This window comes from Podarcis tiliguerta, assembly GCF_965153285.1.
Source record: "Podarcis tiliguerta genome assembly, chromosome: 1".
Lineage (NCBI taxonomy): Eukaryota > Metazoa > Chordata > Lepidosauria > Squamata > Lacertidae > Podarcis > Podarcis tiliguerta.
The window spans coordinates 127,796,700-127,818,516 of NC_139534.1; the positions used below are offsets into that span (position 1 = coordinate 127,796,700).

The 21,817-nt window shown below is 43.1% G+C and overlaps 1 protein-coding gene across 6 annotated transcripts in view; it reads right to left on the reverse strand.

The window, feature by feature from the left end:
• ARID4A (AT-rich interaction domain 4A) overlaps positions 1-21,754 on the reverse strand; it is a 62,048-nt gene extending 40,294 nt beyond the window's left edge. For 2 of the 6 annotated variants that reach the window (XM_083433924.1, XM_083433919.1), the window contains exons 1-9: positions 21,002-21,754; positions 19,489-19,558; positions 17,636-17,746; positions 15,828-15,893; positions 14,819-14,909; positions 6,062-6,141; positions 5,875-5,969; positions 4,055-4,187; positions 1,252-1,331 (exon numbers count right to left, since the gene is read on the reverse strand). In XM_083433924.1, coding sequence (XP_083290050.1) covers positions 1,252-1,331; positions 4,055-4,187; positions 5,875-5,969; positions 6,062-6,141; positions 14,819-14,909; positions 15,828-15,893; positions 17,636-17,746; positions 19,489-19,494 — 662 coding nt within the window. In that variant the 5' untranslated portion in view covers positions 19,495-19,558; positions 21,002-21,754. Of the gene's footprint in view, positions 1-1,251; positions 1,332-4,054; positions 4,188-5,874; positions 5,970-6,061; positions 6,142-14,818; positions 14,910-15,827; positions 15,894-17,635; positions 17,747-19,488; positions 19,559-19,722; positions 20,017-21,001 lie in introns of those variants that run through there. The other 4 variants (XM_083433921.1, XM_083433923.1, XM_083433922.1 and 1 more) reach the window with 4 other exon arrangements.
• Positions 21,755-21,817: the final 63 nt, after the last annotated feature.

Sequence of the window (21,817 nt, forward strand, 5' to 3'; positions counted from 1 at the left end):
TTATCAGTAAAGGAACTAAACTAGGTGAATAGTCCATGAGGTTGCAAGTTAAGAACACTGTATTTTCCAATGCAATCGTGTATCTGGTATGCAATAATTAAATACAGAAAGTAAAATATTATTCATTTTGTTTTCATTTGTGCCCTTTTTTCTGCCAAAAGGAAATCCAAAGCAGCAGACAGCAAGTTCAAAGCAATCAATGGAAAAACGTTGATACAGATACAAAAATGTCAATTATAATCTTTCATTCTAACAAGCAGTAGCTTTTATTGAACTGTAACTTATCTTCACTGATGAACTCAAAGGGCAGCTGTATTTAACTTTTGGTGACATGCATTTTTTAAAATTAAAAACAAAAAGAAATCATTTGATAAAAAGCCAAATAAGTACTGAAACAAAATTTTTACATGTGCCTCTATAAAGGACAGCATCCTTCAACGTATTTCCTTTCTTTACTTGCAGTCTCACAGTACGGAAGAGTTCAGATGTTCAGGGAAATAACTGTTCACCTGAAGGCAGTTTCACCAAGCTAAGTACCCAAATACCAACAAGGAAGTAATAAGGTGCTCTGAGCATGAAGTCAGCATCAATGTAACTTAATCTGACATAGCTAATCACCATCTTCTTCTTCATCAGCATAGTTCTTAAAAATTTTGTTGTTTTAAAAATAAGGTAAAAATACAAATGTGAAATATCTTGTAACTGTCTTGGTACGTCTGTACCCTTAATTGGTTCTTTTCCAATGGGAAGCCTTTCTGAACGAGGGGTTGGGGCAAGAAGTCTTGCGAAAATTCCATCGCATATTGTATGAAGTAGGAAAAATATAAGCAGGAAATGGATTGTGAGTTTTAAACACACTTCCAAAATTATTTTGGTAGCTCCACAGCTAATAGCTTACAGCTGAAAATTTGCATGCCACAAAGGCAAGATAGTGTTTTATTTTAAACTTTAACACAAAATTGATCATCCTAGTGAAGAATGAAAGTCTTCCACAAGATTCATGCTTACCTTTTGGAATACCCTAATTAAGAATATCCTGTTAAATTCCATGATCACTGGTGGAATTTAGACTGCTACCTTAATTATGTCCTTCCTGCATTAACTCTTGACAATAGGATTATGTAGAAAAGGTTCTGACTTTGGAGGAGAGCTAAGTTAAACCATTGAACTTTAACTTGTCAGTTGATTATGTATTTATTTTGCAACACACCAAACCTGAGAGATAGAGAGATGTATAGAAAAACTACTCACAATTTGGAATCTGAAAAAGATCTCACTAAACACTGGTCCTTTTTCACTGCAATGTCATCGCTGCAGCTGGGAGATAAGACCTGAAGTTTCAAAAAGAACACATGGCATTGAGGATTTTTAAAAATTCCTCCTACTAAGGGGGTGGGGGGAAAGGTTTCATACATCACGTTTCAGCTTTGTTATGGCAACTCCTAATAGCAGCATTTTATTTTCCAGAACAAATCCACTAGGTAATGACACTGTGGGGAGGTAATTTTTTCTTCCATCTCTCATAATGCTGGAGATCACCCAGTTAAAATAGCAGTAAGCTCAGGACAGAAAAAGCATTTCACACCATGAGCCATAAAGATACAAGAGGAAATAACAGCCTCAATATTATTTCTTTAAAAATTAGCAAATTCCTGGAGGACAGATGCCACACTGGTTATAATCTATGATGGCTAAATATAATCAGAGACCATATGCAATATATCAGATGCTGCCAACAAACTTGAGGAAAGGCCACCAGCTGTACAGTTTATGTGGCATTTTGTTAGTTACTGTCAGAAAGGCAATGAGACCAAAAGAAGCTTGATCTGATCCCCAAAGGCAATTATTATGTTTTTCAAGTATTGCAAACTCCCCACAAAACAAGACAGACAATCCAGTAAGTTTCCATCATTAAAATCATGTGTATAGAACAACTGCAGCCAAGATCTCTGCCCGCACAACAAGCCCAACTATGAGATTACATATGCGTATGTACTCCCAAGATCAAACTTGCTCAGGTTTACAGTTAAAAGAGGTTTGATTGGGGAAGGGTCATAGCTCAGGGGCAGAGGACCTGCTCTGCATGCATCAGGTCTAATCCCAGCACTTCCAGGTAGAGCTTGGAAAGACTGCCTGCATTAAACCCTGATGAGTCACTGCCAGTCAGTGTTGACAATACAGGGCTAAATAGGACAGTGGAATAAAGCAACTTTCTATATTCTTGGTTATCCTGGTTAGCTTCTTCAGTGCCAAGCTCTTCATCAGAAATAATTTGTTAACCTTAATGTGCACCAGGAGATTCAAGCCTATAAGTCTGAAAAGTGAAGCTTATTCATAGAGTAAAATCTTCCTACTTTATTGAGAGTGTTGTCGTTTGCCAGTCATGCATTCTAAATGCACACCAGCACCACATGATCGGGCAGCTCATTCCCACTGTTTTGAGAGGCTGAAAGTACTAAATAAACTGTACTAAATAAACCCTCATCTCAGAAGAGGGGATGCATGCATGTTAAACAACACCGGGGGCTATGGGAACTACTAAACATAGCTGCTTCCTGTGACAATGCCACAGAACCCTACTGCTTTTAAATCTTTAACTTCCTCCAATTTTGCACACATTATACATGCTCCTCCTCCTGTAACCATCTTGAGGAACTCCATGCATTCCAGCACATTTTCCCAATTAGGAAAGTTATACCAGTAAGAAAAATTTCACTGCCATAAAGGCAGGAGCTCCAGGGATTAGCAATGCGCTATTGACAGTGATCCCTAAATCCTCATGCTTGTCTATTAATATACATATTTATATACAAATCCAGATATTTAACTAAAAGAAGACTGACTCCCATTTGGCTCCCCTTCTCCTCAACTATCATCAGGCTGCAGCAGAAGGAGGGATAGAGAGTGGGTCCATTCCATCAGGCTGCTCTAGTTCCTGAGCTATTTCTACTCAAACTGAGCACTTTAATAACAACTCTGTATATTTAAGAATTGGTGCCCAGGTTGGCTTGTTTTCCCTCCCCGTCCCTTTCTTGCCTACTGTTTTGTGGAATGCAAGCCTTCAGGTAGGACTATTTGCAAAGCATTTATATCCTGCTCTTCAGCTGAATAGGTTCTGTCTTGTTTTTAATCTGTCGCAAGCGACATAAATCATGATGATTAAAAAACCCAGTCCAAATGACTGCATAGTGAGCTCTGCAAATGCAAAAAAGGAAAATCCTAGTGCATGCAAGCGTATTTTACTTGTACCAAAAAGAGGAATCATAGTAAATCTAAATAAAAAGGCTGCTTTCACACCAAAAAACCCACCTATGAAAAGAATGACCATGGCAAATCAAATGAGTAACACAGTAAGATTTCATCTAAAGCTACATTTTCTCCAACTTAATCATGAGTCCGAAGGCTCAACCTAAACAGGCATATCTTCCTTCTGAAACATGCTAAGAAATGAAAGTGTTTAGGTGCCTACAATGCATGCTAAAAATAATTTATAGGTCTAATTGCATTTGACGCGAACAGCATTCAAACCACATGGGCATGCACACACAGAAACCACAATTGGGTTTCATCATGCTGAACTTTGTAGCAGGCAGGAGGAGGAGAAGCTACAGAATTTTCCTTCAGAAGATGTATCTCCCACTGGGTTGAGTAGGGCCAAATTATGATAATAGGCAAGGTGGGAACTAGAGGAACTAGAGGAAGCAGCTATGATGGAAACTAGGGGAAACAACCATGAATTTATAGCAGGATCTCAGTGATGATGCAGATGTCATAGAAACAAGTTCCATAGGAAACAACGTTTTCCCCACCGAACGTATTTACCAGGAAGGTTTATATTCTATGTAGTCAGTAAGCAGAACTTGCCTTTGTGTAGGAACTGATTGAGCAAGAGTTGCACTACCAAGAATGTAAAAAAACATTTTCAATATGGACTTAATGTTTTACACTCAAATCTGGTTTCAAAAGGCGTTTTGCCCCATTGAAGTTCCTCCCCTTTGAAAAGCACCTGGCTTTTGTGCCCTATTATAAAAGCCCCTAAATATTTCTCACTCACCAAAGCTGGATACCACTCAGCCTCTTCAGAGCTGGGAGTCACGCTGACAACTTTACCAAGCAATTCATCGTTAAGACGCCTCTTATCATCATCATCCTCTTCACTACTTTCTTCCTCTTTTTCATCTTCATTACTAGAGGGTTAAACATACAGTGATTATAGACAGCCCGAATGTGGAGATTAACAGGAGCACATAACCTCGTCGCAGCCTTGATACCTCAACAGCTCTTGCTTTGCAACCTTCTTCCTTTTTGCGGGAAATGGCTTAACACAAAGCAGAATGCAGCAGACTAAAGATTCGTCCTGTGCTGACATACGTGCATTGTGCTGTCGAGAGGTGCTGGGGCTAGAATCAAGAACTCTTGCATGTGTGGTGCTGCCATGGCTGCAAGCCAGAGGGCTCATGGGGCTGGGCTCTGCTGTTATTCTCAAAAGTGTCTCAACCAACCCACATAGCCTACCGGTCCCCTTACACCCGGAAGGATTCCAAGTCAGCGTGGGCTTTATTTGGTGACCCAGCAAAGACAGCTTCTCTGTGTCCACAGTTAGTTCTGAAATTCAGCACTTCCAAGAATAAACTGCCAATATTTATTGTTGCCAGGGAAGCTTGAATCAAGGCTTGAATGGAGCTCCTTAAAACACTAGTCCTTCTTTTAAAGCACTTATGTGCTTCAACCGTATCTCCTCCTTGTCCTCTCTTATGCCCTTGTTCTTTCCACTCAAGCTTATATTCTGCCAATTTTTGTCTTTTTCTACCACTCTCATATCCATGCCTTTTCTATTCTTGAAACAGCCTCCTCCAGCTCTCTAATAATCAAGCTAGAACAAGGCATGCATCTATCGCAGTTTTAATAAGGAAGATTTAAATGCAGCTTGGCTTCCATTGCCTGTTACTTTAGGCATGTTTCTTCACATACATACTTCTATATACTTCAGAACATTTTTCTGTTGTTATTTTAGGCTTTGTACTGAAATACAGTGTGTGTGTGTGTGTGTGTGTGTGTGTGTGTACACATTTTAAAATTTAAAAACTGAAAGCCCTGTGTACCAAAAATAGTCCAAGTCATACACCAAGACAAGCCAGCATGCATACAAATTATTAAAAAGTGTGAAATAGTTCTGCATAATTAATTCAGCTTCTGTTAGTCCCTAAATGGCAAGGAGCTTTTGCAGGGTCCTGTCCTCTTATAACTCCAGCACATTTTCAAATCTGACTTCACAGCAACAGAAGGAAGAAAGTTAAAGAAGAAAAGGATGCAGAATTCCACGCAGCGCTACATTTCTGCAGAATCCTAAAACCCAAGTTCCAGATGCTTCCTGCCACTGCATTTCTCACCCACTTCTGCAACTCCACCAAATAGCGAGATCCTCAAGGATATTTCAATGGGAAGTGTGCTTTCCATTTCAGAAGAGACTTGACGCAAGAAGGGAGACTGGAAGCCCAAGACACTTCTCCACCTCAGAAGCCATTTATGCCCTTTGTCCAAAGGCTGTCACCTTCTGGATTGCATCAGAAGAAATGGGTAGCCTATCCTTCTGAGGAAACTTTGTCCTCTGAGTGGGGCATTTTTTGTGTTTCGTATGGCAAATCTCTTGAAAATTACGGGATTTCAGGAAACTGTGTGTGGTATGATTGTGGGTGGGAAGAAGGAAAGCAAAGTGTAATTGCATAACATTATGTTCCTTGCAAAGGACACACTTCTTCTAAGCTCATCACTGAAGACCAAGCCTGCCTTCCTCATTCCAATGCAAGGGAAAGATTAAGTCTGAGAAAAGCCCAGTAATACTATTAGAAACAAGGCATCACAAAACACACTCACACAGGAAGAGAGGATCTCCTTCCTCTGTTGGATTTCTTCCCAATCACCGGCGTTCCAAAGTGCTCTGGGTTTGTTAGTGGCAGCTGGTCAAGTGTCTGGGAGAGGAAGGGGAAAAAATGACAACTTGCTAATTTTTCATTTAAAAGAAGAGTGTTGAGTTTACAGCTTCAGAGTGAAACAGCCTTACCTCACTTTCTGCAAAGTGCCTCTCTCCCTTCAGACACAACGATGTCCGTCTCAAAGTCCTTTCATCACCGTCATCAAAAACTAAACAAAGCCAAACCAATAAAATTACATAAAAGGAAAAACCACTTTATTTGCAAAGGCAAGTAAATGGCAAGTGCAAATTATTCTTGTTATGTGAATATATTTAGTGCCCCCAATAGTCTCACTTTTGAGCTGCTGTTACACCATTGTTTGCATTCCATCGTACACATTTTCTGCTCATTTTTTCTTATGGAATATTCCAACTAGTGATGAAAGCTTTCTTGCAGTGGAACAGCATGTGAAGGACATATGCTTAGATGTTGTAAAGCCAGAGAGAGAGAAAGAATGCATGTACAAACTGAAGATCAATATGCAACGATCACCTCAAGCAGCCAATTGGAAGCAATGCTTCATCATTCCAGAATAGTGCGATAGATCAATGCAATATAAATTTACAGCCAGCCAGTGTGGTATAGTGGTTAGAGTGTAGACTAGGACCTGGGAGACCGGTTTTCAAATCCCCACTTCCCCATGACATTCATCGTGTGGCCTTGGGTCAGTCACTGACTTTCAGCCTAACCTACCTCATAGGGTTGTTGTGGCATTAAATGAGGAGGTGGAGAACTGTGTATGCCACCCTGAAGTTCTTGGAGGAAACAGTGAAATATAAAAACTATAAATAAATAAACATTCATTCTCCCAGGCATGCGGGGGTCAAAAATCACCTAAGGGGCAATGCATAATCATTCTTTTTTTTTTTTTAATGTTGCCGGCATAAAATTCCTTGATGCGTTTTTTATACAACCACTCAGGGTGGACCTACTGAAAATAACTGACATTACTAAATTAGGCCCATTAATTTCAATGGGCCTACTCTGAGGAGAACTTGTTTGGATAAACTGCATATCTCTCTTGAGCTGAACCAAGGGCTGCATCTCATACATAATTGTACATAGGGAATACACGAGAGTGAATGTCAACTATCCAACTGTTGGAATCGCCTTTCCATCTTGACAGGTCCTAGAACAAGCATTTCAACTCCTTACTGAGCCCCTAACCAAAGTCTAGAACCTAAATGTTGCACTTTAAACACACACAGTCACCTCCTTTCAAAGCACAGGAATGCTCTTTACCAGAAAACCAGCAACATGAACAAATCCACCACAGCCTAGGCTGCCGGAGGTGGGGGAAGAGGAGAATGTGAACTGCAAGCAGCAAAGAATGCCCACAATAAGGACAGCAGGGGGAAAAGAATGGGGTGGGTGCTGAGGGTCAGGAACTTGGTTATGATCCAGTGGAGGAAACAGTGAAAAAACTGGGCCCTCTGGGCATTTCCTCAGTATTGCTGCACATTTGTTCAGGACTGAACAGAAACCACTTCCAGTTTCTAAGTTGTAGCAGCCAAGGCAATTGGCTTAAAGGTTAAGCAAGGATGGAAAATCTCTCTTCAGCAGCCACATGGGATTTTTTTTTTCTGCCTAGGGGCAGAGGAAATGCACCACTGATCTTGGAATTGCATGATCCTTTCATTTAATCAAAGTCCCGATTTCTGACACGTGAAGAGCTGCTGGGGTGAAGTGTTATGTCACTGATGTTCCGAGCTGGTGCAGGGCTAAGTCTTCAAATCAGAAAGATTAGTTAAATGAAAGATAAGCCAAACAATGTGTTAAATCTGCTTTGATCCTGCCTTGAAGGAGCTGCAGTCTACTTTTGGATTTCAAGGCTACTTCACACACTAAAATTGGAATCGGCACTATGAGTAAGCTGTGTGTTGCCAGGTAAATAACTTTCTCCCTGTGCAGGTGTGACTCTTGGGAATGCCTCATAAGATGGAAGTGTTTTGCTAGTGACCCTCCTGCAGCAGCACCCCAAACAAACAACTCCCTACTGCCACAAACTAACTTTCTAAGCAGAATTGGGTGTATCAAAAACCACTGATGTTTCTAAGGGCACAAGAAAGGATCATGGTGCATTATGATCAAGTCATAGAATCACAGAACTGTATAGAGTTGGAAAGGGACACTGAGGGTTATCAAGTCTAACCGCCTCTAGACTACAGAGTAAACAAGAAAGTATGTCAACGCAAATTCAACTTTTTAAAAAAAGTTCAAAGTTGTTGGACTCCCATCTCCCATCATCCTTGACCACTGGCTGTGCCGACTGCAACCGACAGGACTTGGAGATCAACAACATCTGGAGAGCCACTGGATCCCCACCCCTGGTGCAGGTTATGAGGGCAAGGAGCCAAAAGGTAACCAAGCACCCCCACTATATTCGAGCCAACATTTATTGAAATACTGGCTCTCATTTTGCCTGAAACTTGTTCCCAGCTTGTTTCCCTCGTCTCAGCTGACAGCACAACACACCATACTAAACAAAAAATAAATAAATACAGAATTGGAACACTTAGTTCTTCGAATATATGACTTTTAGATTTAAAAAAAAAATTAAGGTTTGGTTCTTTTTATGAATTAGAATAGTAAAGGATGAATGATGAGAAATACTGCAGTTTCCTGAGTCAGACGTATATGGAAAAAGCAACAGATCTAATCCTTTATCAGAAAGGATTTGAAATGGGGAGACACTCCCATTGCTGGCTGTTTCTTTATTTGGGGTCCACACTGAGCAATGAGGAAAGGCAGAGGTGCTGGACCACTGGCTATCTCAATATGTGAATCTGGAGTCACTTCATACTTGGTCCCTCTATGTGCAGTTTATGGGCGACAGTGTCCATGCCACACACAGAACACAACATGCAGGGCCTGTTCCCCTGATCTGCCCATTACTACTGGAGACAGGTCACATGCCTGGGCTATTTTCAAATGTTACGCTTGGAGGAGAGGCAAGGACTGCACATATACAGCAGGGGTCATGTGTGTAGTAAAAACTGCTTCCGCACAGCCCTCCTTCTGCTGCAAGGAGCTACAGGGTAGGAACCCATCACTCTTCTACTGCATCAGTTTTCCCTATTCCAGCCAGCACTCCAGAGACACTGCAGTAGAGAAAAGGAGTGCTTTTCAATGGTATTTAATCCACTTCTGTTTTAAAAAGGAAGTTCGACTTCTATTGGACATAGTGAAATCAAGCGACAGAAATTTAGTAATTTAGCATTATGTCACAGATATAGTATCTTCCACCCAATTAAATGTTCTGCTTCTACCAGTCTCACTGGTACTGCGAAGAGGGTGTTCAAGCATCTGGTTCAAGCATTTTATTAAAAAAACACCGCACTTCCATTGTATCACCACCCACTCTTTCCTCCCAGCTAAGTATTCCTTGCTGTTCTAAATCTCCTTTCTTTTTAATCTACTTCACATGCAGCCTACTTCAAATTAAAGCCTCCCTGAGCATGACCTTTTCAATACACTTAACTGTTCTTAAAAGAGTACATTGTCAAGGAGCCATGAAAATTAAAGATTCCTAGAAGAACAACAACTGACAAGAGCTCAGTGCCACTGTTTTGCTCTCTTATTAACTGCTAGTGCAGATCCAGCAGAATCCGGCCATATTTTTCCCACCAAAAACACACACATCAAAGATAGTAAATGCTACTCTGCTTCCAGGCTGCATCTTTACAATTTGCAAAGCACTTCATACCTATACACCTGTAAGTTAGCTCAGTAGCATCACCATTTCTACAACATTTCCCTTACTGAAACATACAAAATGGAAAGTGCAACAAAACACAGGGGAACAAGAAATGAGAGAACCGAATAAGCATTCTTATTACACTTAATTGGTCCCCTTGTTTAGAAGTTTTATGATTAGAGCAAGAGTGGACAACGTAGTCCTCAACTACAATTCCCATCATCCCTGACCACTGACCATGCTGGCTAGGGCTAATAATAATAATAATTTATACCCCGCCCACCTGGCTGGGTTTCCCCAGCCACTCTGGGTGGCTTCCAAACGAATATTAAAAACAATACAGCGTCAGACATTAAAAACTTCCCTAAACAGGGCCGCCTTCAGTTGTCTTTTAAAAGTAAAATAGTTGTTTATTGCCTTGACATCTGCTGGGAGGGCGTTCCACGGGACAGGTGTCACTACCAAGAAGGCCCCCTGCCTGGTTATCCGTAACCTTACTTCTCGCAGCGAGGGAACCGCCAGAACGCCCTTGGCGCTGGACCTCAGTGATGGGAGTTAGTGCCCAAGGGCACCTGGAGGGCACCAAGTTGGCAAGCCCTGAGATCTCAAAAGGACATTTTATTCTTATCACCATTTCTATACTGTACTACCAAGGCGCTCAAGGCTGTATAAAAGCCCCATGGCACAAAAACACACACAAAACCAAACAAACCCTCACACAATGACACACAAAATCCCCGCAGCAATGCTTTAAAGTAAGCTAGTCTAAGAGACAGCAACTGGGTCATAGTTAACACATTGAGCTTTACGGTTAAGCGGGGTTTTAAACACAAATCTCCCTATTCCCAATTCAGCCTTCTAACCACTACAACACTCTGGTTTATGTGTGACAATTAGGGGACATGGGTACACATTTCAGAAAAATGTTGAGTACACTCCTGACTACAACTATCAGTCCCATATAACAGATGATGAGACTGAGAGGCTGAGGGGACACCTTTCATGTTCATGGCTGAGGGAAGAACTGAATTCAATCTCTTCAAGTCTGAATCTGTTGCCTTCCAGAGATTGTTGGGCTCCATCCCGCTCCCATCTTTCCTGACCATTGGCCATTCTGGCTGGTGCTGATGCAAGTTGGGAGTCACCAACATCTGGGGAGGGACAGCTTCCCCCCTCCTTTCCCATGGCACTCACTTCAGACAAGCATGCAGCTGTAGCCAGTTATGCCTAACAATCAGCAACAATTTCCCCCAAAAGATAGAAAGTTGGATATGGCAAATTCATGCTGGAGAGAGAGGGGAGAGCTCCAAAATTGAAGCCCACTAACACAACTACTTCCTTAATAAGGAAGAAACAATTCAATTGCCACACAGAGTCTGAGGGCCAGACGTTTATCAATGTATGGTAACACTGGTGCCCTGCTAAACAACAGCTGGCTTAAATGCTGGCTCCAGCTACCTGCAGTTAACAAATGAAGGTTTGTTCTTAGTAAGGAACAAGTGTTGCCTTCGCACCGGTCCAGTGTGAGGCAGGCCCAGAGGAGTTAATAGGGAAGGCCTAAGATTTTCTATTCCTTTAACAGTGTTTGCAGACTGAGAAAAAAGCAATTGACACGAATCTACAACATTGAGTTAAAGGTGCTTAGGGTGTCAATAGCTCACTCCCTATTTTGTAGCTTTCCCCCATCCTTATCCGTATGTTGTTTGACTGATTTATACTATGCAGCAGTTGCATCTGGTCAATACACTAACCCATGTTTTAAGGAAGGGTAAGCAAGATGGAGCCATCCGGGTGTTGTATGACTCCTAACTCCTCTCAGCCGCAGGCAGAGTGGCTAAAGGTCAGGGATTATAGGAGCTGTAGCATCACATCTGGAAGGCACTATGTTGGCTACCCGTATTTTGAGAGATAGCAGCTTAAATTTCCATTCAGTTACTGTATAGAACTGCTTTCTGTCTGTCAGCAATCAGGAGACCTGTCAAATCTTTGACCAGTGGTCCTTATGGCTTTTATCCTCTCTTTCAATAATAAAGAACTATGAACTGCTTGCCTCCCTATCTGTCTTCCATTTCGGAGATTTTGCCACCCAAGTGCTCACAAGCAGGGCAAGAAGATGATAAATCACCCCTTATTTGGTATTTAAAGGTATATTGCTGCTGTCCATCTTGTAGTCATGAATTCCATTTGAACTATGTAAACGTTACTCCAAGTCAAGTGAGAGTGACCCAAATGTCAGCATCTCTTGCAGTGTGGAGGCTGGGCTGCGGCTAAAATAGAAAATTTAAGTTCCACGGATCTTGCAGCATTCATCTTTGGGCCACAGCCAATATTTTTTAGAACTTGCTTACCAGAAGGAATGATTCTGGCTGGGATCCTAAGTTAGCCTTTTCCCAACCTTCTAAAACAGGTTTTCGGAGAGTGCAAGAGATTGCAGGCAGAAATTGAGGAAAGTCTCCTCCCACTTCTGCCTGCAGAAGCATCACCTGAGCAGAACTCCACTCGGGGGAAGATCCCACCAGCCACAACAAACTCTGAGACGCTGATTTCCCCTTGCATACATGTGTCACCACAAAAAGGGGGCATTCACTCCTCAATGCTTTCCTTAGCATTTTCTTACTCTCACTACAACCAAACCACCTTTGTTCAGGTGAAGACAATTATTCATTGAGGCATAAGGCTACAATTCTATCCACGTGTATTCCAGCTTAGGACAAGAACCTAGGTATCCACCTGGAAACCAGAGACCAGCTGTTAAATAGATAAAATGCTGGTCTATTCAAGAAGCTCCTGGCCCTGCTCAATATGACAGCAAACATGGACCAGAGTGAAATTAACCAAACCAGAACCTTCATATTCCACATAAAGCAGTGTCAGTATCTGCTTAAAGGCACACACACAAGCTATTTCCAGAGGCAGGTAATATTTTAATGCATATCCCTGCAGCCGGGCAAAGTACAGATACACTTTCCTGGAGCTTTTGTAAAGGGGGACAAAAGCCAAACAATTTAACACATGAAACCCTGTGAAGTTTAGTTAATACATTAAGGCTTACCAAAACAAACTTTACAGTTATAAGTCAATTTTCAATTCTTAATGCAGTGCTGGAACCCGAAATTTGACTGCCACTACATTCTTGTCCTTGACACTTGCATGAAACAGCCCTAGAACACTTTTAAGCCATTCTTCCAGAGAATAATATTTACTCAAGAATTAAGTATGCAAAGGACTTGCAGAACTTCTTGAAAGAAGCAACTTACAAATAAGCCTTTGTTCAAATGGGATAAAGTTTGTTTAAAATCCATGCAGTTATCTCAACAACAATATATCGGGCATTCTAAACTTACAAATACTCTTTATTAAAAACAACAACATTACAACTTAATTTAAAGTCCAGTGACAAATATTTAAAATACTGTTATGTTTTATTTTACAAGACACTGTTAACAATTCTCATGTGGCAGAGGGCAATATGAATAAGTAAAGTTATCCAGTACCAGATCAGACCACGAACCCATCTAACTCAGTATGATCTACCATAACTGGCAGCAGTTCCCCAAAATCTTGGTCTCTCAGGCTAGGAACTCTTTATTCCTTCATCTCCCCAAGAATAAGAAATGCTAGAGAAGGCATTTAGGGTCCCTGAAACAATTTCTAAGCTCCTGGGCCACAATTATCAAATGCAAACATGCCAAAACCAATTCTGCAATTTCTTTAAACTTTAGGAGTGATGCTCAGGGCAGCCAAAGGAATTATGTTCTCCAATATTTTGTTGCTATGTAAACACAATTACACTTGAAAAACACTGTCATACAGCAAACTGTTCTCAGCTTGTTAACTTATTTTAACACAGAAGTTAAAAGAAAATCCACTGCCTTGGCCTTTATCCCTTCCAGAAGCCTTGATAGTGCCACACAAATTACTAGTCTCTCTGCTCATACATACGTATGTTTATTATTTGTGACCTACAAGGGGGAATCCCAAAAGCAATCCTTAGCCCCAATGACAAGAAGGCAAATGTTTATGAGGCTAAGCCATATCAGGAAAGACAAAACTCGCAACAATCCATCCCTTCTCTTGTCTCTCCTATTCAAAAGTATCTCCTACAGTATGAAGGTACAGCCAATAAGCATGACACTAATGGAGGTGCTTAGTGAAGCTGGTAAAGATGAGCCCTAGGGAAGTAGTTTACACTTAACTTTTCTAAACTTGTTTGCTCACTTTATACACATAGCCTGGTTTTTCCTAAGAGGCTGAGCTCCTAACTCAAAGCCTGGCATCCTCAGACCAGGGGTGGGGAACCTGTAGCCCTCCAGATGTTGGAAAAACTCCCAACAACCCCAGCCAGCACAGCCAATTGTCGGGAATGATGGGAATAGTACTCTAGCAACATCTGGAGGACCAGAAGTTCTCCATCCCTTGCAAAACAGAGCAGCTCCACATGAAGCATCTGTTGCTTAACCACACCATTTCAGTCTGCAGGCAGGAGAAATCTGAAAGTTGATAGTCTGGTACATTTTGGGGAGCTGTTTTTAGCATAATTGGGCATTTGTACAGCGGACCCACAAGTACAATCTGAAGTAGTACAGTCCATCTACTGATCATGGATTAACTCAACAACCCAGCAGACACTTTTGATGTATTGCTTTCTAATGCTGAAGAGTCCACTATGTAAGCAGCCTGAACCTTTTTTAGCCCAAGGGTCACATTCCCCTCTGGGCAACCTTATAGGAGCCACACGGCAGTGACAGGCAGAGCGGAGGCAATACTAGGTGCAGAAATAAATGTGTTTTTTTGCTTCTGCAATGTTGGTTAGTGTCTTCACACTCACACATCCCTCTCTATCCAAGAAAGCAGGTATTACTATCACCATTAGAGTTCAAGGACACATTACATCCAGGCAAAAGGACTCATGCAGGGCTGGCGAGGGCTGTGGCTTGAGGTATTTTAGTTGGCTCCATGTCTTCCCTCCCAGTTCTAAGTCATGGTTAAACATTTGGCAATATTCCTTCTATACAGACACCGTATTTTACTGGGAAGTTTAAAAAGTCATAAGAGATCTGCTCAAAAACCGCTGTTCATCTGGGACAGAGAAGAAATTATGTATATCTTAGTGCCAGTGAAATCTAGTTTGGCACAGAAATCTACTTACCTACAGTATACCAGCTTGCATCTGTCAGTTTACTGACAGTGGCCTCTTGAAACGATCCATCAGACATCTTGGTTTCAACAGTGGCACCAACCTATAATGTTAGAAATCACATTCAGTTCCTCGTACAGATCAACACCCTAAATTTAAACCCAGCGGTGCATAAGTGTTCCCCAACCTTTTTGACAACTAAGGCACTAGTTTTGCTCCCCTGGATTTGAATTTGGGGCATGCTTTCGATTTGCTTTCAGAACAAGTCAGCATCCTGCATTTAAGTGTGGGATAGCCGCCTGTATACTTGCCTTCCTTTTGCCCATTCAGTCACAGTTAAGGGTGTGGCTCTTGCTCTGTGGGATTATCAGCTGCCGTGCAGTTTGTGCCTCCTTATGCCCTCCATCAGGATGATACCACTGCTCATCGAGCAGCAGAGGGAATAATAGTTGTTTGGGGCCTTCCCACTGTACACAGAGCAATGGATGCACCCAGCACACTTTTTTCTTAGCAGACTTTGACACTCCTCTCAGCAGTAAAGTCTTTCAAGACTAAAGAAGCTAATGCCCTTAGATGTTGCACTTAAAGGCTTTTTATTTCAATAGCACTTAAGTGTGTAATGACTGAACTCTGAGGTGGGACCTGGATGTGTTTCATTGTCAGCTGAATAGTCTGTACTATCATGGAACCAAGACTGAAAATTATCCCATGGAAGGCCATGCTTTGGGACTCAGAAACTTTGTATCAAGTTTCTGAAGTGAGGAATGGTTACATAAACATTGCACTGAAATATTCTACTTTATACAGTTTTCCTTTCGTAGATAATTCCTTCCTCCGTTTTTTGATTGAACTATTTGTAGATCTTCACTTTAATATTTCAGTGAATATATATATATGCATGAATGTGAGAACGAAAGTCAAACAGGAATGCTGCTGTCATTTGGCTTACTCTGAATCAGGCATTTAAATGGACAGTTTTTTGAATTTACTGATAACTTTTGAAGAAAACATGCATACATACCCTTAAAGGTCCTTTGACTTGGTCATCTTGCACCAACTGTGTTGAATTATCCTGTTTTAAGATCACCTGCATATTTTGAGAGGGATTTTAAAGGAAACGATTTTACTTGCAAAGAGGTTAAAAAATGCATGTCATTTACTGTGAGATTCAACGTCAGCCCACTTGAGCAATGGACTTTCATGTGTGCACACAAGGCTTTTATGCGCCAGTAGGTCGCTCCCTAAAGTATTCCCCAGCAGGTATGGGGACTTTCCAGATCCAACTGGGGGTGAGAGCAGAAGGGGAGGAAGTGCACATTGCTGTGACATCGGATCTCACCCTATATGCCAGCATGCAGAGTAGAACATTATTCTAAGTAAGATTTTTCAAACATGGAAGTTTGCTTTTATTAAAGGTAAAGGTAAAGGTACCCCTGCCCGTACGGGCCAGTCTTGACAGACTCTAGGGTTGTGCGCCCATCTCACTCAAGAGGCCAAGGGCCAGCGCTGTCCGAAGACACTTCCGGGTCACGTGGCCAGCGTGACATCGCTGCTCTGGCGAGCCAGAGCCGCACACGGAAACGCCGTTTACCTTCCCGCTAGTAAGCGGTCCCTATTTATCTACTTGCACCCGAGAGTGCTTTCGAACTGCTAGGTTGGCAGGCGCTGGGACCGAACAACGGGAGCGCACCCCGCCGCGGGGATTCGAACCGCCGACCTTTCGATCGGCAAGCCCTAGGCACTGAGGCTTTAACCCACAGCGCCACCCGCGTCCCTAAAAGCATTCAAATAAAACAGCAGCACAACTATGGAAGAAATTGCAATAAATTTAATTTCACGTTATCAATTGAGTATATGGTATTTGTCTGGTTGCCAAGTCAGGTCAATAAATGATCTGGGGATGGGGGACTCCAGTGATGTTTCCTTAGTAAACCTATTTTTTACATACAGTGTAGTACATTGAAACTCTTGACACAAATCAAAGAAGAACACGTTTTAGCTGACTGAGGTTTATGCCACAATAACAGGACAATCATACACAGGATGTCCCATTATGGTCACAGGGACTTGAAAGTGGGCACAAGACTGCAGTCTAAATCTGTGAGTCTTTTGAAAGGTGCCATGAGACTACTAATTGTGAGGCAAAATACCAACATGATCATGGCTTCACATGCAACCGATCCATTAACTCAGATCCATTAGAGATTTGCTTTCTCTTGATCAATGACTGAGCAAATCACAATTCCTGCTACACCAGCAACTTAGCCATAAGTCTGTCTCTTTGACAACACAGCAGATTACACCAATTAGAAAGCTCTCTTAACGATCCAGCAACTGTAGACCCGTGCACTCCATTGCTAGAAGATACCCTTAAAGGAAACACTTCAGAAATGAATGTATTTTTAAAGCTGAATTTCTAGATATCATACAGGTGAAGCCTATGAAGGGCTCTCCTTAATCCTTACCCATTTCAGCACTTACAAAAAAGACCCATCAAATTTATAGTAAGGACAAATTGTTATTGATTTTTCTTTTTTTAAACAAAAACCCTGCTCTTCAGCAAAGATAGAATCCTAAAATGAGAAATCCAAGGAGAAATACAGGGATTTCCTGATTCTCTCCCCAACCCCAATGCCGCAACACTTATTTGGACCAGAAGAGAGAAAATAAGTGGGGTTTCTTACTGCTGGAAAATAAATGATGCTACCTTACATTTTGGCTTTTTATTTCCGCAGGGTGCCCTATTGGGTCTCTAGCTAAAAGTATCTAAGGAAATAGGTGATGTGAAAGACCTGTGGCTAATGCACTGGCATTAGTGCTCTCTCTTACCTTGACTTTCACCAGCCTTTTTACTGTCTTAATTTTTGCCTCGCAGAAGGCACCCCGGTATTTGGCACTGACATCAGTCCCAACTGTCAGGTAGGCAGGCTCATCTGCTGCCTGAAGAGAGATAAAAAATGGTCAAGGGGTGGAAGCATTCAAGCACACTTCTCAAGGTTCATGTGGCACAATTTTAAGCTTAATCGTAACAAAACCACGATGAAAAACTTTTAAGTCTCCAGAAAGTAACTGACAGGCTAAGACCTGCCACTGGCAATCAGTGGAGTTGCATATACACACAGGTTTACTCTGACCCAACAAGTCATTAGAATCTATTGCGATTTATTTAGTGTATCCATTCATAAAAAACTCTAGTCACCAAAAAGAGAAAGGACCTGGTTCTTGTGTTTTGCTTTTACTAAGATAGCATATAGATTAATCCAAATCTTTATACCATTTGTAATCTGCTATTTGGACAGCAGCTTACAGTGACCAATACTTAACAGTACACACTGGAAACACTAAAAATAATCCTACAAGAATGTGTATTTCTGCAAGATGGATTGTACGCTCTGAAGTCTTTGAAGAAGTGCACAATACTCAAACATTGCAGTTGTAAACAAAAAATTTGACAGCTGCTGCTTCAGCCAATGTATTTTAAGTCTTACTGGCCACAAGTGGTTTCTCAGGCAGACATACCAACAGTCAAACTTTTTGTTTCAGAATACATTTCTCATATACAGTTGAAAGAAAGAGAAACAAGCCCAATTGTTGCTTAATGAGGATAGAATGCAACACTAATTTTCCTTAGTTTCCTGTTCACTTTTTCCAAAAGCTGCACCCCCCCCCAAAAAAAACAAGCACCTGGATACAGAACAGAAGAGGTTAACAAAGTTTTAACTGCTGATACAACACTGGATTATTTGCCAGCTTAACAGCCCATTTATTAGAAAATACTTTAACAGCACATTTTAACAGGGTAGTTCCCAGGTAAGTGTGCATTAGATTGCAGCCTTAGTCCAACAATTAGGACTTAATTCATTAGAAAATAAGTATAAGGCAGTGTCTTATGTACTTTCACTTTGATCAACTTTGACCATACTTCTGTTCAATGAATTAGCATCATTGAATAGTGACCTTTTTAATGACAAGTAATAACTAGCGAACAAGTAGCACTGAATAGTGATGTTTTTAACAGCAAGTAATAACTAGCAAACAATCTTACAATCCAGAAAATGAGTGGGCAGGGATACAATTTCACTTCTCATTCCCAATACACCGTAGTGGAAAACAGCAATTTCAACTTTTCAGAGAAACATGTGAAACACAACGTAATTTTAGCACTGATGTTACGGATATATAAGTTCTTGAATGTAAAGAAGCAGAAGAGGAATGCCTCGATTCTTTCCAGAGCTGGAAAGTAGCTTCCCAGTGAGTACACATAAGTAAAACAAAATTCTTGCCACCATTTTGGAACTGCAAAGCCTATGTAAGTTATAAACATTTTCTCCCATGCTTTGCATGCAGTAGGTCCCAACTTCAATTTCCAGCATCAGGTAGCATGAAACAGAAATGACCTCTGCCTGAGATACTGGAGAGCTAGTACTAGCCTAGATGAATCAATAATTTGACCTGGTGTGAGGCAGCATCCTATTTTATGCTATTGTATTTCTATACTGCAATATTAAATTGTTCACTGGGTTTGCAGACATATGTGGCTGTTTAGCAAAAGGTAAGCTTCCTTAGCAGTGGCATATGAACCATATTTTACTAAATATGTACTCAACAGGATGATGTACTTTTAACATTGAAGGAAATTAATACATAGAAGGGAAAACTGAGAAGTTGAGAAACAGATTTACCTTCATCTTTGAAGGTTATTTGAGGGATTCCAGCTCAAAAGTTTTCTTTTTACCACAGTTGAAGAAAAATCTAGAAAATAAGGAGAAAATGGTAATATTCATACATGTAATAATAAAAAAGTGACAGAACTCAAGAGCAAGAAATTAAACTATGAAGTCAGTGGTCAATTATGAAAACACAATCCTCTCCTTAGTGTACACAACACAGAACTTCTGCATCTGTAGAACACTCACTCCAGGCCTCATACTGTCAAGGAGAAGGAAAGTGCTGAAAAGTAGTAAGTGGGCAATTTGGAGTTCTGGTTGAGAAGCAGCTGATGCTGCTACCTTCTCTCTATTTCAGCTCCCTCTTGCTCATCTCTGCATCCCCCGTCAGTAACTGTCATCCATCCTTTTCTCTTCAGCCTGTCAAGAAAAGGAACTCTAAGGCCACGGAGACGACATTCACTTAAAGGAAGCAAGAGGATGATCAAGAAACAGGAGGAATCCCAAGTAGGCAGGATCTTCAGCCCCCTTAGTTTCTTAAATCTGAAAAGACAGACAAGAATACATCTGAAGGTAAAAATGCTGCCTGGCAAAGGGGAGGCTGACAGGCCAGTCAAATGCAGACACACCCTCCATTTACGACTTCCAGCTTGATCCTCTGTCTGTTTACTCAAAAGTATGTACTCAAGTGGGACTTGCACCCAAGGGTGCACAGGGCTGCAGCAAGTTGTCGGCAACATCCCCTCGATCGCTTAGCAAAATCACTCTTTTGCTTTTCCTGGCTGAAAAGCACCTCAGACCTTCTTTCCCCACCCCCTGCACTTAGTTCCCACTCCGATTCACATCCAGGCCTCGCTCGAAACAAGCCCCATTCCTTTTAAACGCACTTCCCCATATGCCCAAGCCCTCCTCCTTCCGCCCCCCAGAGTGGAAACAAAATTCGTGCTGTGTTTTGGGAAACCTTCTCGACTCCGAAAGGAAACACATTCCCCCCCTTTCCCACCCACCCGATTAAAAAAACTTACCCCTCTTCTAGGCCTTGGCCTCTGTGAACCCCCCTCGCCTCCCGGCCCACCCCGACTACCCCCCAAGACACAAGCCCCTCGGACCCCCAACCAAGGCGATGGCAAGCGGGGGGGGGCAAGAACCCCTCCACCCCCCCCCCTCTGAGGAAGGCCAAGGCAACTGACGAAGGGCTTTATCTGAGGGGGGAGAAGGGAAACGAGAAGTAATGGGAAGGAGGCCCGCCCCGAGCTGAAGGGGGCCTCATCCAGATGTGGCGGGGAAAGAGAGCCTGCTCAAAGTGTGGCCGGAGGAAGGAGGACTTGGCCGGTGTGTTGTTGCTCCTCCGTGAGGGGAAGGAGGCAGAAGGCGGCAGCGCTTCTCCGCCTCGCCGGTGAGGCTTTAGAGAAGCAGGTTCCCGCCCGGGCCTCCCGCACCCTCCGGAGGGGATCCCGAGTTCCAGAGCAGGGTCCCCTGCCTTCCCTCCGAGCCCGGCCAGGCCCCCTCAGCCCCGCCACCAACTCACCGCCGACGAGGATCCGGCGGCGGCGGCGGCCCCGTTTCCTTCCTCCGTGGGCGCGTCTCCGCCGTCCGACCCCCAGCAGGAAAGAAGCGGCGGCTGCGGCGGCTGAGGCGGCGAAGGACGACGACGACGACGACGGAGCGAGCGAGCGGCGGCAGCGGGGAGGGAGGGAGGGAGGTGGGGAAGGAGGACGGGCCTGTGGTCTCGCGCCTCAGCTCCGCCTCTTCCCCGCCCCCGGCAGCCCGGGCTGCCTCTGGCTCGCGCGCTCTGGCTCCCTGACGGGCGGCGGGCGGGACTCCCTCGCCCAGCGCTGCTGCTGCTGCTGCCTTGCGCGGCTCAACACCCAAATAACAAGCTGTTGAGCAGGATCTGCGCGGCGCGGCCTCCCATTGGCTCCCCCCCCCGCGGGGCCCCCTCCCCGCCCGTGACGCTCGAGGGGGCGCTCTGCCCCGCCCCGATCGGGCGCCGCGCGCAGCTCCCGCCTTTCATTGGACTGCGGAAGGGCAGCTCTCCGCCACGCGATTGGGCGGCCGCTTTCCTCCGCCCCCGCCCGCACCTGACTTCTTCTTCTTCTTCGTTTCCCCGCCCCCCCCACCATCATCAAAGACTTTTCATTGGTCCAAACCGAGGAAGGGCGAAGCGCCGTTGGACGGCCGGGGGCTTAAAAAAGGGAGTTAAGTCAAAGTTTCCACCCGCCCCGCCTCCCTGGGCTGAGCAGGGGAAGCGAGCGAGAGGCCTGCAGGGGCCGGATGTGAAGCGCCGCGAGGCGATTGGAGGAAGACTTGGTGGGAGGAATGGCGAGAAGTGATTGGCTGCCCG